Genomic DNA, 12,506 nt, shown 5'->3' with positions numbered 1-12,506 from the left:
TGCAAACTATATAGATTGTCTCAGTAAGCAGGTTCAGTAAAGTAAATGAAATGCTCCACTGATAAAATCTGATGCATGTGTTTTGGCAGGACTAATGGTTACTGTTTCACCATGGTGGAGGAGGAGGAGGGCGGAGTGGTTGTGCTCACGTCAGGTTGTTTGGCACTTGGTGGTTCAGAGTTCCAGTGCAGAGTAAGTCAGCTGTGTGTGTGTGTTTGTTTGTTAGTTTCTGTGTTTATATTTCTTTCTGGGTGAAACCTTCAGTATGTCGGTGTATGTGTGTCCTCTTTCATGAGCCATTGTTAAGTCTTTATGAGCTTTTCCTCGACTCGCTGCAGCTCTTTATGAGATCTGTTTAAATCACACTTGTCCAGGCTGCTATCTTTAACGCACAGTGGAAAAACCTTTGGTATATTGTTAAATGTTTTCATTGGGAATAAGTATGGCTGTAAATATTTGTTACTCTTGTGTCCTCATTAGTGTCTGGGTGTGTGTTTGTGTGTGTGTGTTTTAGGACACAGGGATTCCACGTTACAGGAGAACTATCGAGTGTTGCACTGATCAGGACTATTGCAACAGAGACTTACATCCCACTCTTCCTCCGCTCATGACATCAGGTGAGACGCCACCACACACACACACACACACTTTAGTTCACACAGGTTTTCACACACTGAAATCCTGCTCCACTTTAAAGCGCCGGTGGCTTTTAGAACAGGCTCATTCAGGCCGTGCTGGGTGATGATGGGGAGTGACAGTTTAAACTGTTACAAACCACAGTGTGGTGCTGTAGTGAAGTGGCACATGCTGCTCCGCTGGGGGAGAGAGAGAGATGGAGAAAGAGAGAGAGAGAGAGAGAGAGGGAGAGAGGGGCAGGTGAAACAGAGCCTGCAGGCTTGGCTTGTTCTCTCACCCTCTAATGAAAAGGACAGCCTCTCCCCAGGGCCTGCTTGAGTTTCTTGCCTCGGTACGGATGTGAGATATCTGTCCATCTGTCACTCTGCAACACACCAACACGCACGCACACAAACACACACACATTCTTTCTCACTCTCTCGCTCACACGTACTCCCTATCTCTGTTACACGCACACACTCATCATTATAGTTTTACACAGCCTCACCATCCTTCATTATGCCCTTCAAACAAACAGCGATCAACTGATTTGTCACGTAAGTTGGAAGGAAATTAAGGGGGTGTATTGTCATATGGTTTTTATTACCACTTGTTTTCATAAAGAGGATAACACTGAACTCACTAAAATCATCACTCACATTTAGAAAAAGAAAGACAAAGTCTAACAGGGCAAGAAACAAGTGTTCAGATAATCAGGCAGGTTGTTAACCAGGCAACAGTTTAGCCAAATGATGAAAACCTCTTAATTTAAGGGTAAATTTAAGTAAAAATGTAGTAATAAACCACACACAACTACAGAAGTCATGTCCTTCTAAATAAGTTCATCTAAATTCAGTTATCCTTTAACTCAATGATCCTGCAGGGAGTTCATAAGACACTTTGCTGTTCATGCAGATTTTCTTTGTCCACTGATCCTTCTTACTGTGTGGCTCTGGTCTGTTCACACCATGAAGTCCCCCCCACCCCCTCCCTCCCCCTCCCTCCCCGTGAGACTGATTGACAGGAGCACGACAGAAAGGCTAGATGCCCAGAGCAGCTTTAGGCCTCAGGGGTTTCTGTAGCGACGTCAGTGTGACATCTGATATGTGGGATTCAGGAAGGGGATGGGATCGATCACACGCTGGGGGAGAGAGAGAGAGAGAGATAGAGAAAGAGAGAGAGAGAGAGAAGGGCGGGTGCAGGGCAGGGTTAGAGGGAGGAAGGGGGAAAAGGAGCTCGTCCCTGCCAATGAAAATTAGAAAGATGTTGGAGTCGATAAGAGTGAACAAATGAGTGTCACCATCTATTCATCCGTTGGTAATTTTATCGTGTTGCTCAGACCAGGATCATGCACATTCAAGATAAAGTAATCACAATGACACATAACTCATGTTTTATAATCTTCCCGTTGTTTTTTTGTGTATTTTTTCAGACTATGTGGACAGCAGTATCCAGTACATGGCTCTCTGCATCTCAATTACGGTCAGCATCATCGTCCTCGGTCTCATCATCATCTTTTGCTACTTCAGGTGAGAAACTTGAAGACGACATGTACCCATCACTGAAGTCACACTTCCCGATGCACACTGAACATTACTATTATCGCATCTCCTCTCTGTGCCAGGTATAAGCGGCCGGAGTCACGGCCACACTACAGAATCGATCTGGAGCAGAATGAGCCCTACATCCCCCCCGGGGAGTCTCTGAAGGACATGCTAGAGCACTCCAGGAGCGTCGGGTCTGGTTCGGGGTCAGGACTCCCTCTACTGGTGAGAAAAGAGCATTACACATCTGCTTCACTGATTAGGGCATCATCTCATACTTTTCCCCTGTTGCAATCAATAAAATTCAGAAGAAAATAATGTAATTGATTTTGAATGCAAAAAAACTACATTGCATTACAACTATTTAGACAAATGTAACTGAAGTAATAGATTTTTGTTTTAAGTGGAAATTACATAATTAAGCAGCTTTATTTTTCATATATTTTGTTCCCAGGTGCAGCGAACTATCGCCAAACAGATTCAGATGGTGAAGCAGATCGGGAAAGGACGATACGGAGAGGTGTGGATGGGCAAATGGAGAGAAGAGAGGGTGGCTGTCAAAGTTTTCTTCACCACAGAGGAGGACAGCTGGTTCAGAGAGACTGAAATTTATCAGACCTTCCTCATGAGACATGACAACATACTTGGTAAGGGAAAGTTAATAGAATAAGGACTTGTGTTCCCAAAAGTGACCAAGACCCCATGTGTTGTTATTATGCATTTCTCAGTCCTGTCATCCCCACTCTCCATCCCCCAGGATTCATAGCAGCCGACATTAAAGGAACCGGCTCGTGGACTCAGCTCTACTTGATCACAGACTACCATGAGAATGGATCCTTATACGACTACCTCAAGTCCAACACCTTAGACGTCCAGTCTCTGCTGAAACTGGCCTATTCGGCCATATCCGGCCTCTGTCACCTGCACACTCAGATCTACGGCACACAGGGCAAACCAGCCATCGCACACAGAGACCTGAAGAGTAAAAACATCCTGGTCAAAAAGAACGGATCCTGCTGTATAGCAGATTTAGGTCTGGCTGTCAAGTTTAACAGGTACATCACTGAATTTTGGATTTCTTCTGTCTCGGGTATTTCCCAAAGCACAGAGAAATAAAACCTAAACCTTTTCTATTCTCCCTCTTGTTCCCTCAGCGACACCAATGAGGTGGATATCCCTCTCAATCTACGTGTTGGTACGAAGCGCTACATGCCCCCTGAAGTGCTGGATGAGACTCTGAACAGGACCTACTTCCAGTCTTTTATTATGGCGGACATGTACAGTTTTGGCCTTATTATGTGGGAGATGGCGCGACGTTGTATCTCTGGAGGTCAGGGGACAAACTCTTTAAAAGTTAACTTTCTGTGTTATCGCAGTGATCCTACTAATTCTAACGTTTTCCCTACAGGCATCGTGGAGGAATATCAGCTGCCTTATCACGACCTTGTGCCCACTGATCCCTCCTATGAGGACATGAGAGAGGTTGTCTGCATTAAGAAACAGAGACCTTCATTTGCTAATCGTTGGAGCAGTGATGAGGTATTCTACAGTAAATGGTTTTCAATACAGTGCAAAGTTTCAAAAATTCAAATGTTTTACTAACAGTTAATGAACAATGTGTTAAAGTTTTATCATGCAGTACATCAGTGTGTCAATAATATTTTGTACATGTATTTATTTTATTTTAAACACTACTGTTTAAAGTTGATGATATTTTTATGTTCTAATGTAAATGTATGTGTTTGTGTGTCTTCAGTGTCTACGACAGATGGGGAAACTGATGTCGGAGTGCTGGGCTCACGGCCCGGCCTGTCGCCTCACAGCTCTGAGGGTGAAGAAGAGCCTGGCGAAGATGTTAGAGTCCCAAGACATCAAAATGTGACAGATCGTCAAGAGAGAGAAGCTCTCATCACCCAGAGACTTGTCACTGCCGATGGCACAGCGCCGCTTAGACTGGCCAGTAGAAGAAAGGGAAAAAAATAAAGAGTCTGTGAATGATGGGACAATGGAAAACTGACAGGGATGAGGATGAGTGATGGACGTAATGGTGGACAGGGAGCCAGAAAAATGAGAGGCGGAAGATTTATAATGTCTGGGGAGATCTGACCTCCTATTGTCTGAGTCACCTCCACCTCAGACAAAGTGTTCAGGGTGTGCTTTCCGTGAAAGCTGAGTGGTTGTCGGGTCCAGACTGTCCAGGTGGGCAGGGAGACTGGGACCCTCACAGGAGAGGAGGACTGAAACTCCTCTGATCAGTTCAGTACAGAGGAAGCTCCTGCTCTGTCCTTTGAAAGCCATATAGCAGTATTACATGTGCAGTCTTTTGTATTGCACAGCTGCCTCCATGTTTTTTTTTTTTTTTTAGTTTGACTCAGTCACTGCATGCTGTAATATCATAGCAGACTGTAAACTGTCTCTCAGTTCACGATCAGTTCCATATAGTGACTGTCATCCATCCAAAGAAATGTCTAAATCATGCCCAGTGACCTCAAAGATGTAATTATTATTATTACTACTATTGTTATTACTATTAATATTAATATTATTACAGAACAAAGCAGAGAAAGACTAAATTAATGGGAAAAACAAACATACTTTTCTATGTAGTATTTCAAAATACATTTTATTTCAATAAGACAAACTCTGGGTTTTAGATCATTGACGGCTTTGTCCTTCAATCCTTCAGAGCTGAGACAGATAAGGCCTTGTCTTCCCTCATTGTCTCTACTTATCACCCACAATTCATTTGTAAATACTCTTGATAAACATTGCCTTTCTGGATGTTAAAAAAATGTTTTTTGTTTTTTCTTTGAGGATTTTTATGTACAGAATATATCCCGTCCACTCTACCACTATGGCATGTGCCTTATTTAATCTGTACATATGTGATTATGAGAGTGTATGAGTGGATCTGGATAACATTCCCTAATAAAACAACTGTGTTTTGAAGGATTGTCTGTGTCTGTAAGGTTTGTGTTGCTTCACAGTCATACCATTCAGACAAAAGGCTCCTTGTGCACCCTTTCCAATGTTGCATATAAATATAATTTATTATTAGTCTTAAAAATTCTTTCTTACACTTTGTACAATAACTTGACAGATGAAATGCAAGCAGTTGCGCGGAACATCATGAGTGCCAGAAACAGACAGGATACATTCTCACTATACACAATAATAATCATGAAGCTGGAGAACAACTAGGGAAATGCAAAGGCTAGCCCACTGAGAATGTAAAGATTGTTTTTTAAGGATGCAGAGTTTGCATAGACGGCTTTACGAAAACTGGGACTGGGAACTGCCATTTTAAAACAGGAAAAATAAAGAAAACGTAACAACGAACAAAAAATATCCAACCAAGAACACTTGAACAGTCACAAGTGCTGCTGCATCAAAGGAATGTTGCATTTACAACTATCACTATTTTTTTATGCACAGAGTCAGTGTCATCATTATACCAATGGCTTCTGTCAGTAATGTACAACCATAGAAGTCTGAGTTAAAATCTCCCATTCTCCTCCAAAAAATTACACATGAATGTAACTCGGTCCTGAACGCAGGAAATGACACTTTCTGAAATGAATTTTCGACATTTAGATGATCACCTCGTGTATTAAATTTAACCTCACACACTGTCAATTATTTGGTAAAAAGCAGTTTTTATTCAGTTGCATTGGTCCTACAAAAATATACTTATTTGACTCCCCTTTCGACGGGATCTACCTCTCGTCTCTGCCTGGTCTTGATCACGTAGATGATGTCTTGAAACAACACACAAGTCATCAGCATCAGTCATGAATTTCAGTTTGGGAACATAACATTGATCACCTTTTATCTAGGGGCAATAGACTGGTGGAATTATTCAAATGACTTGATTAAAAATAAAGAAAACATGCAAAAAGCAAAGGAAGTAACACAAAATTAACCAATTCAACTTAGGAAAAATATTTTTAAAAGACTTGCAACTAAAGAAGCTCACATATTTGAAAATCAATAATCATACATAACATGGGTTTAAAAGTGTCCATTTTTAGTTTACGACAGCAACACTAAATCTGTAAAATGGTTACATCATTGATTTCCTTCTGTACATACAAGTGTGGCTGACAGGATGAGTTATAACTGCAAGAGTCCACCAGGGGGTGCTATGATACAGTCATACATAATGAAAGAAGAAACAAAAGAAACACAAACAAAAAAATAAAAAGTGAGGACACTACACAGTATTCCCTAACAGGCAGCATAAAATACAAAAAAAAAATAAAAAAGATATGTATAAATAGGCATATTATTAAATACAATGTTATCACAGAACACATACTCATCCATGGAGTTGCTATGGAGACTGATTTCTGGAGAGTGAGAGATGCTTCCTCCGATCCAAGCCGTGCTCCTTGGATCCTTTGACCTCTGATTGGGTGTCACTATTTAGACTGTTGGCAAGGGGCGACGGCATCATCCGCGTAGTCCGCACAGTCCATCCAAACATCCGGACAGCTGATTCCAAGGAAACCAGAGCCAGAAATATCAAGTCGTTGTACCAGAGAAGGGAACCGCCAGAGAGAGATGACTGACAGAGAGCCTTGTTTACCCTCCCAAGTTTTTAAACCCTTTGTTGCCAATGTTTAACTGGGTCATGGCTGAGTAGACCTAGCTGTCTCTATCTTCTTACTTCTTTGAGTGTACACACACACACACATGCAGTGTCTGTGAGTGTGTGTGTGTGTGTGTGCGTGTTTGTCACTGTGATGCCAAATGACTCTCCCTCCCTCCCTCCTTCCCTCCCCCCCTGCTACCCCCATCCTCTCCCTCTTTTATTTTCTTTTTATGTCTTCTTCCTCCCTGGAATGTCACACTCCCTGGTGGGCAGATGTCAGTGCTCAGTCGCTGTAGGAACAAGGCTGTCATGGCGTCCCATCTCCTCTAGTACCTGGGCAAGGCGACTGAGATTGCCATCGGGGAAATGCTGGGCTTCCCACAAATCCAGGATCACTCCCGTGGGACTGGATTTGGTGGCGAAGTAGTTAAGATACCTGGATGAAAGATGTGACATAACAGAGGTAGAAACAATTAGGTAGATGGTTAACAGAGAGAAATGGGTTTTCTTGAACTATTAGGAGACAAGTTTCCTTCTGTGGTCACCAGCTTTCCTCCTCAACAAGGGCATGACAGGAAAACACTTGCTTATGAGTATTGACAAACATCCCTATATGTGTTTGTGGTGTGAGAATCAGTGGTTATTTTCTTTTTTTTTCAGATTTCCCCTGAATATTTCACACATTTTTGATGTGGTCAGATGGTTTAAACAGACTTTCATCTGGATTTTCATGGTTCCTGCAGCAAAATTGTGCAGATTCTGCAGTTCTCTGCATGGCACGAAAAATAAAATGTGATTTATAAAAAGTTAAGAAAAGTGGTGATAAAATGCAAATGAGCTGCTGATTAAGCACTGGAGTCCCTTTAAAAAGGTTACCTCCGTGTTAACTGACTGGTTATGCTGCAGATGATATTTTTGAAATCCTATTTTTCACACTGATGTTTTTTTAATCTGTTGACCCAGTTTACGGTATTCAAAATAAACGCTTATATTCCTTTTTTTTTAAAATCATCATTAATATTATTATTATTTGAAAACATTAAAATGGAAAATAACAACCTATATACTGGTGTTAGGTATGAGTCATCAGTGTGGGCTTTGGATGAGCTCGGCTGAAATCTCTCCCCTGCGCTCGCCCTTATTTTCACGCCACACCCTGTCAGTGGTCTCGTCAATCTGCAGCTGCTGCCTGTGATAAGGCCGCCCCACTGAGCTGGGACCTTATAAATGGACACACACTGTACCTCCATCACACACACAAGCCTTTCAAAGACACGTGGATGATGCTTCGTAAAGAGAAGCATCATTCTCTCTTCCTCTCCCCCTCTTTCTCTCCAACTCTATCTCTCTCTCTGTGTCCGGCTCAATTAATCTAATTTGTACAGATGCTAATCAATAGGAGTCAGATTCACTATCAAATAAAACAAGATTAGTTATCTACAGTTTGATTTCCCATGCAATCATGTTGCCTCCTTCTAATGAAATAAAAGTTATAATTTTTCTAACAAAGTGAGGAGTTTTGCTAGTTTCAAAAACAAAGTTTCTCTTGGTTGCAGCTCTTTCATTTGCCCTTGTTCAAAGAAAAATAAATATATAAGAAAGCTGATAAGCCTGTTCCTGTGGCCAGGCTGTTCCTGTGGCCAGGCTGTGACCACTGAGGGCCTCAGTCTGAGTCACAGTCTCGCTCCTTTTCTCTCCTGGGCTCCTCCGGCTCCTCTACCCACCTGTCAAGGTTAAGTTTGTGGGCCAACATCCTCCAGTCATTGCCCCTGGTCTGTGGCGCGTCCAGGCTGCCACACAGTTTCTGTCGGATGGAGACAGGGATGCGGAAGGCGTTGGGGCCAACCAGTGTGGTGATGTTACTGGCCGGGTCCAGAAGAGATGTGTCAATACTCTGGGAATCCTACAGAGACAGAGAGCAGACAGAGAGCAGACAGAGAGAGAGAGGTTGAAGGAGACACAAACTGTGCAGTGGCATTCTTTCAGGCTGCAGGCGGCATGAACATAATTTAACACCATCTCACAAAACGAAACATAATGTAGCTCAAATTGATTTGTAGCACAGAAAATTTCTGGTTCTGGGTTCTATAAAAGGTGAAAATCATTCATTTCATTGCCATCCATTTATTGATGCAAGCTGAGTGATTTTCAAATATATTGCATCTGCAGGATTAAGTGCTGGAGGTCTGGATACGGAAGCGAGAGCAAGACCTGGAGACAAATGAACCGAGGCCAGGCGGGGACACAGCTCTTCACTACGTGTACTGTAATTCATCTCATTACTGAGCACAAAGCCCGAGTACTCCTCCATCCCTCAAGCTCTATTCTCCTGGCCAGATGGCCTTTGTGAAGCAAGAACAGCGCGACTGGAGGGTGATTATTCTCCCCCTCTGCTCCTCTCTGCTCTGCATTGGTCTGTCATAGGAAAGACTATATGAAGGCCGCAGGGTCAAGACTCCCTGTCTCCCATCCTGTCACTCTTTGTGAGCATTGCAAAAAGAGGCAAGAGGACATGGGGGAGAGAATAAATTCAGCCAAGTATCTCTCACAACAGAGAAACACAGCAGATGCAAAATTCAGATGACAAGGAAGTTCAAGAGTCACACTGATCTTTAAAGATGTTGGCGATGCATTGCTCATATCTAAACAAGGCACTGCTATAAATTAAAGACAAAACCTAAATGTCGGCCTACTGTACCTCTGACAGTGTAGTGTCCAGTTGAAAAATCTGCCCTTCCCCTTCCACTTGGCGAACACATATCTTACAGGACAGGTCCACGGTGCTGGCAAAGAAGCGCTCCAGGGTAAAGCAACAGTGGAGGTTCCTCTGTGAACCGTTCCACACTTGCTGAAAGCAAAGCTCCTGCAAATATGTAAAAGAGGCAAAAGGAAGTTACTCAGCTGCAGCAGCATGTTAAACAGTTTTGTATTTTCATTTCTTTTGAGAGAGGGCACGAGCAGCCTACCTGGTACTTGGCTAGTAGTTTGCTCTTCCACAACGTGTTTTGGACATCATGGATGGAAAGTCTCAGGTTGTGGGTGCTGTCTTTAAAGATGAGAGTCTTTGGTTCATCCAACAACTTGCCACCCATCTGTTTCTCCATCTGCAGGACTTCCTGGATACACAAACACACACTAGCTCAGCACTGCATATGAAACCAAAGGTGCTGAACTCAGAAACAATCCTGACTTTTCTACTTCTGTGCTGCTGCCGACTGTTGTTGTACCCCGTGTTGCTGCAGCGGTTTCCTGCAGCTGCTCAAATGGAAATTTACAAATGAAATGTTTTTTTTTTGTTTTTTTTTTACAGCATATTCAACACTTCCCCTCAGGGCTTTATGAACCTGAATCTGGACCTGCCATCTGAAAGCAGCTTCAATGTCCTTTGCAGCAGGATCACTATCACTTCTCATTACCCATTTCCAAACTTAATAACCGTGTTCAATACCCCTACTCAGTGTAATAATCCTTCCTTATCTGTCCTCCATGAAGGTAGAGGGTGGTATTAAACAGAACTGAGGTGAGGAGACAAGAGGAGTACAGAGATAAATTTGGCTTATTTTGTGTCAGCACAGCGGCAACATCTTTCTAGCAGCAGCAGCAGAGACGCTATTCAAATGCTTGTATCCCCTTATTGTGACACACCAACACAATGACTTCTCATTCTGCCTCCCACACCTCAGCTGCTGGCTATGCCTACCCACACGCATTAACAATTCAGTAACAACACAAACATCATTAATGCTTACCAACGCATTCATCTACTTTTCTGCTACGTAACCTCACGCACGCGCTGCGAATTTACCTTGAGGGCGTCCTGCGTGTCGTCCAGGCAGTAGACTCTGATGTGATACTCCATGGCGGGGCAGGTGACGGGGCCGAAGATGGCGAGTTTGAGGCGCTTGGTGGTGGAGGCGCTGAGAGATTGGCCCACGAGGCAGTAGGTGCCCAGCGTCTCTGTCAGGATGTGGCAGGCCTCGTCGTCCATTTGGATGTAGCACGGCGTGGTGAAGTTTTCTTCCCCTACCACCACTACATCCTACAGAGTGAGAGAGAGAGAGAGAGAGAAATGGAGAGAAGAAGTGTGGGAGATAATGAGCTGAAAGAGCCAGGAATAGTCAAAAGGTTTGTCATTATTTTGTGTGGTAGTGACTGCAGTTGGGAGGGGGAAAAAAAATACTGTTATAAAATGGACAAAGATAAAAACAAAAGAGGACACGATTAATTAGCATTTCTAATTAGTGCACATCTGTCACTCTGGCTCGGTCCCACCTAAGTTTCTATGTCTGTTCTCAACTTATTGTTGCCGCCTGTGTCTCCAAAACTCATTATGAAACTTTTGTATCTCTATATCCAATTCAATTCTATTTTATTCCTTGAAATGGGACTATTCAATCTAAAGCACTATAAAAAAATAACACATTCTCTATGTATTCACCATTCAATGGGATAATCAGACACAGGAAAATGAGTTCAATTTGCAGTTTTACATCGTCAGAGAGTCATTTGAACAATCTCCTCCATTTTTGTGCATATGCAAGGCTTTTATATGAAAGGCATAAAAACTAGTAATGTTTGTTTACTAATTTAACTGTTTTGAATATTTGAGTTTATTCTGTTATTGTTTTGACAAAATCAATCTGGTGATTTTCTAGTAGCTAATTCTAAAACAGACACGTGGGGAGGAACTGGTTCATCATGTTTAGATCTTTCCATTCAGTTTAATTGAAAGTGAACTGAATTTAAATTTCATTTTAATGGGGAAATACAATATAGGGTCATGGCCTCCTCGTATAAGCTCTGTCCTTTTAGAAATTGGACTTTGTATGTCTGTGTTACAATTGTGCGACACTCTACCGTTGTGTATGTGAGGTAATGGAAGATTGAGTATCAAGGCCGCTTGCAGTTGACCCCTATAAAAGGCACTAATGCCAGGACATATTTCTCTTTCATTAAGACTGTCTGGTCTGAGAGGGCTTATGTGGTCCACTCTCTGTTTCTCTTTGTCTTTCTCTTCCTCTCTCTATCTTTGACACTCTCTCCATCTCTCTTGATCTTGCTTTCTCTTTCTCTCTTGCTCAGCGTCTTTCTCTCTCTAATCCAAACACTCCTGTGAGTAGCACACTGGCATTAATTCAGCCTATTATGAGAGACAGAAGAGGAATTACAGTATTTTATTGTGAGCTAGGCCGTTTAACAGCAGTATTATGGCTGATCATTAGACTCTTTAACTGCTCCTGGGGGATGGTACTAGGGCTCCTTATTGGGGGATAATTATACCACACAATGGAAAAGTGGGCTTTTGCTTCATACATGTGTGAAGGCACAAACAATCAAACATGCAAACACACACATCCTCACACATGCTCACACGGCATAATTTATTCACAAATTTCTGACTGCATTCATCAGCTAAGACTTTTTTTTTTTTTTAAAGGCACAGGCTGATAAATCTTCGTAGCGCTACTGATGCAGAAAGTCCCACATGTTCCTCATTATATGACCTGTCTTCATCATCATCGCGACACCATGTTTCCTCAGTGACACTGTGAGTCCATTTGTGCGCCTGTTTGTGTGTGTGTGTGTGCCTCAGTGCTTCAACGGGGGAGGACTGCGGCAACGACATGGGTGCCAACGGAAATGATAATTCTCACTGGGTGGTGAAGACTACACACACACACACACACACACACACATACACTGTATAGACTATAAATATACTGTATATAATATGATATCCGTGGATTACTTCA

The 12,506-nt window shown here is 42.5% G+C and overlaps 2 protein-coding genes across 5 annotated transcripts in view; one reads left to right on the top strand and one right to left on the bottom strand.

Moving 5' to 3' along the window:
- bmpr1bb (bone morphogenetic protein receptor, type IBb) overlaps positions 1–4,738 on the top strand; it is a 49,710-nt gene extending 44,972 nt beyond the window's left edge. Inside the window, exons 6-14 of one of the 2 annotated variants that reach the window (XM_085793436.1) lie at positions 90–192; positions 515–617; positions 2,048–2,144; positions 2,240–2,384; positions 2,614–2,806; positions 2,917–3,214; positions 3,314–3,489; positions 3,568–3,698; positions 3,916–4,738. In XM_085793436.1, coding sequence (XP_085649562.1) covers positions 90–192; positions 515–617; positions 2,048–2,144; positions 2,240–2,384; positions 2,614–2,806; positions 2,917–3,214; positions 3,314–3,489; positions 3,568–3,698; positions 3,916–4,041 — 1,372 coding nt within the window. In that variant the 3' untranslated portion in view covers positions 4,042–4,738. Of the gene's footprint in view, positions 1–89; positions 193–514; positions 618–2,047; positions 2,145–2,239; positions 2,385–2,613; positions 2,807–2,916; positions 3,215–3,313; positions 3,699–3,915 lie in introns of both variants that reach the window. The other variant, XM_085793435.1, reaches the window with a different exon arrangement.
- Positions 4,739–5,181: 443 nt separating this feature from the next.
- unc5cb (unc-5 netrin receptor Cb) overlaps positions 5,182–12,506 on the bottom strand; it is a 108,832-nt gene continuing 101,507 nt past the window's right edge. For all 3 annotated transcript variants that reach the window (XM_085793429.1, XM_085793430.1, XM_085793428.1), the window contains 5 exons: positions 10,559–10,792; positions 9,720–9,869; positions 9,452–9,616; positions 8,478–8,656; positions 5,182–7,189 (listed from right to left, as the gene is read on the bottom strand). In XM_085793429.1, the coding sequence (XP_085649555.1) occupies positions 7,030–7,189; positions 8,478–8,656; positions 9,452–9,616; positions 9,720–9,869; positions 10,559–10,792 (888 nt within the window). In that variant the 3' untranslated portion in view covers positions 5,182–7,029. The remainder of the gene's footprint in view (positions 7,190–8,477; positions 8,657–9,451; positions 9,617–9,719; positions 9,870–10,558; positions 10,793–12,506) is intronic.

The sequence above is a fragment of the Trachurus japonicus genome, chromosome 12 (genome assembly GCF_045865225.1).
Source record: "Trachurus japonicus isolate A0001 chromosome 12, Traja_1.0".
NCBI lineage: Eukaryota > Metazoa > Chordata > Actinopteri > Carangiformes > Carangidae > Trachurus > Trachurus japonicus.
This window is presented reverse-complemented; position numbering and strand designations above follow the sequence as displayed.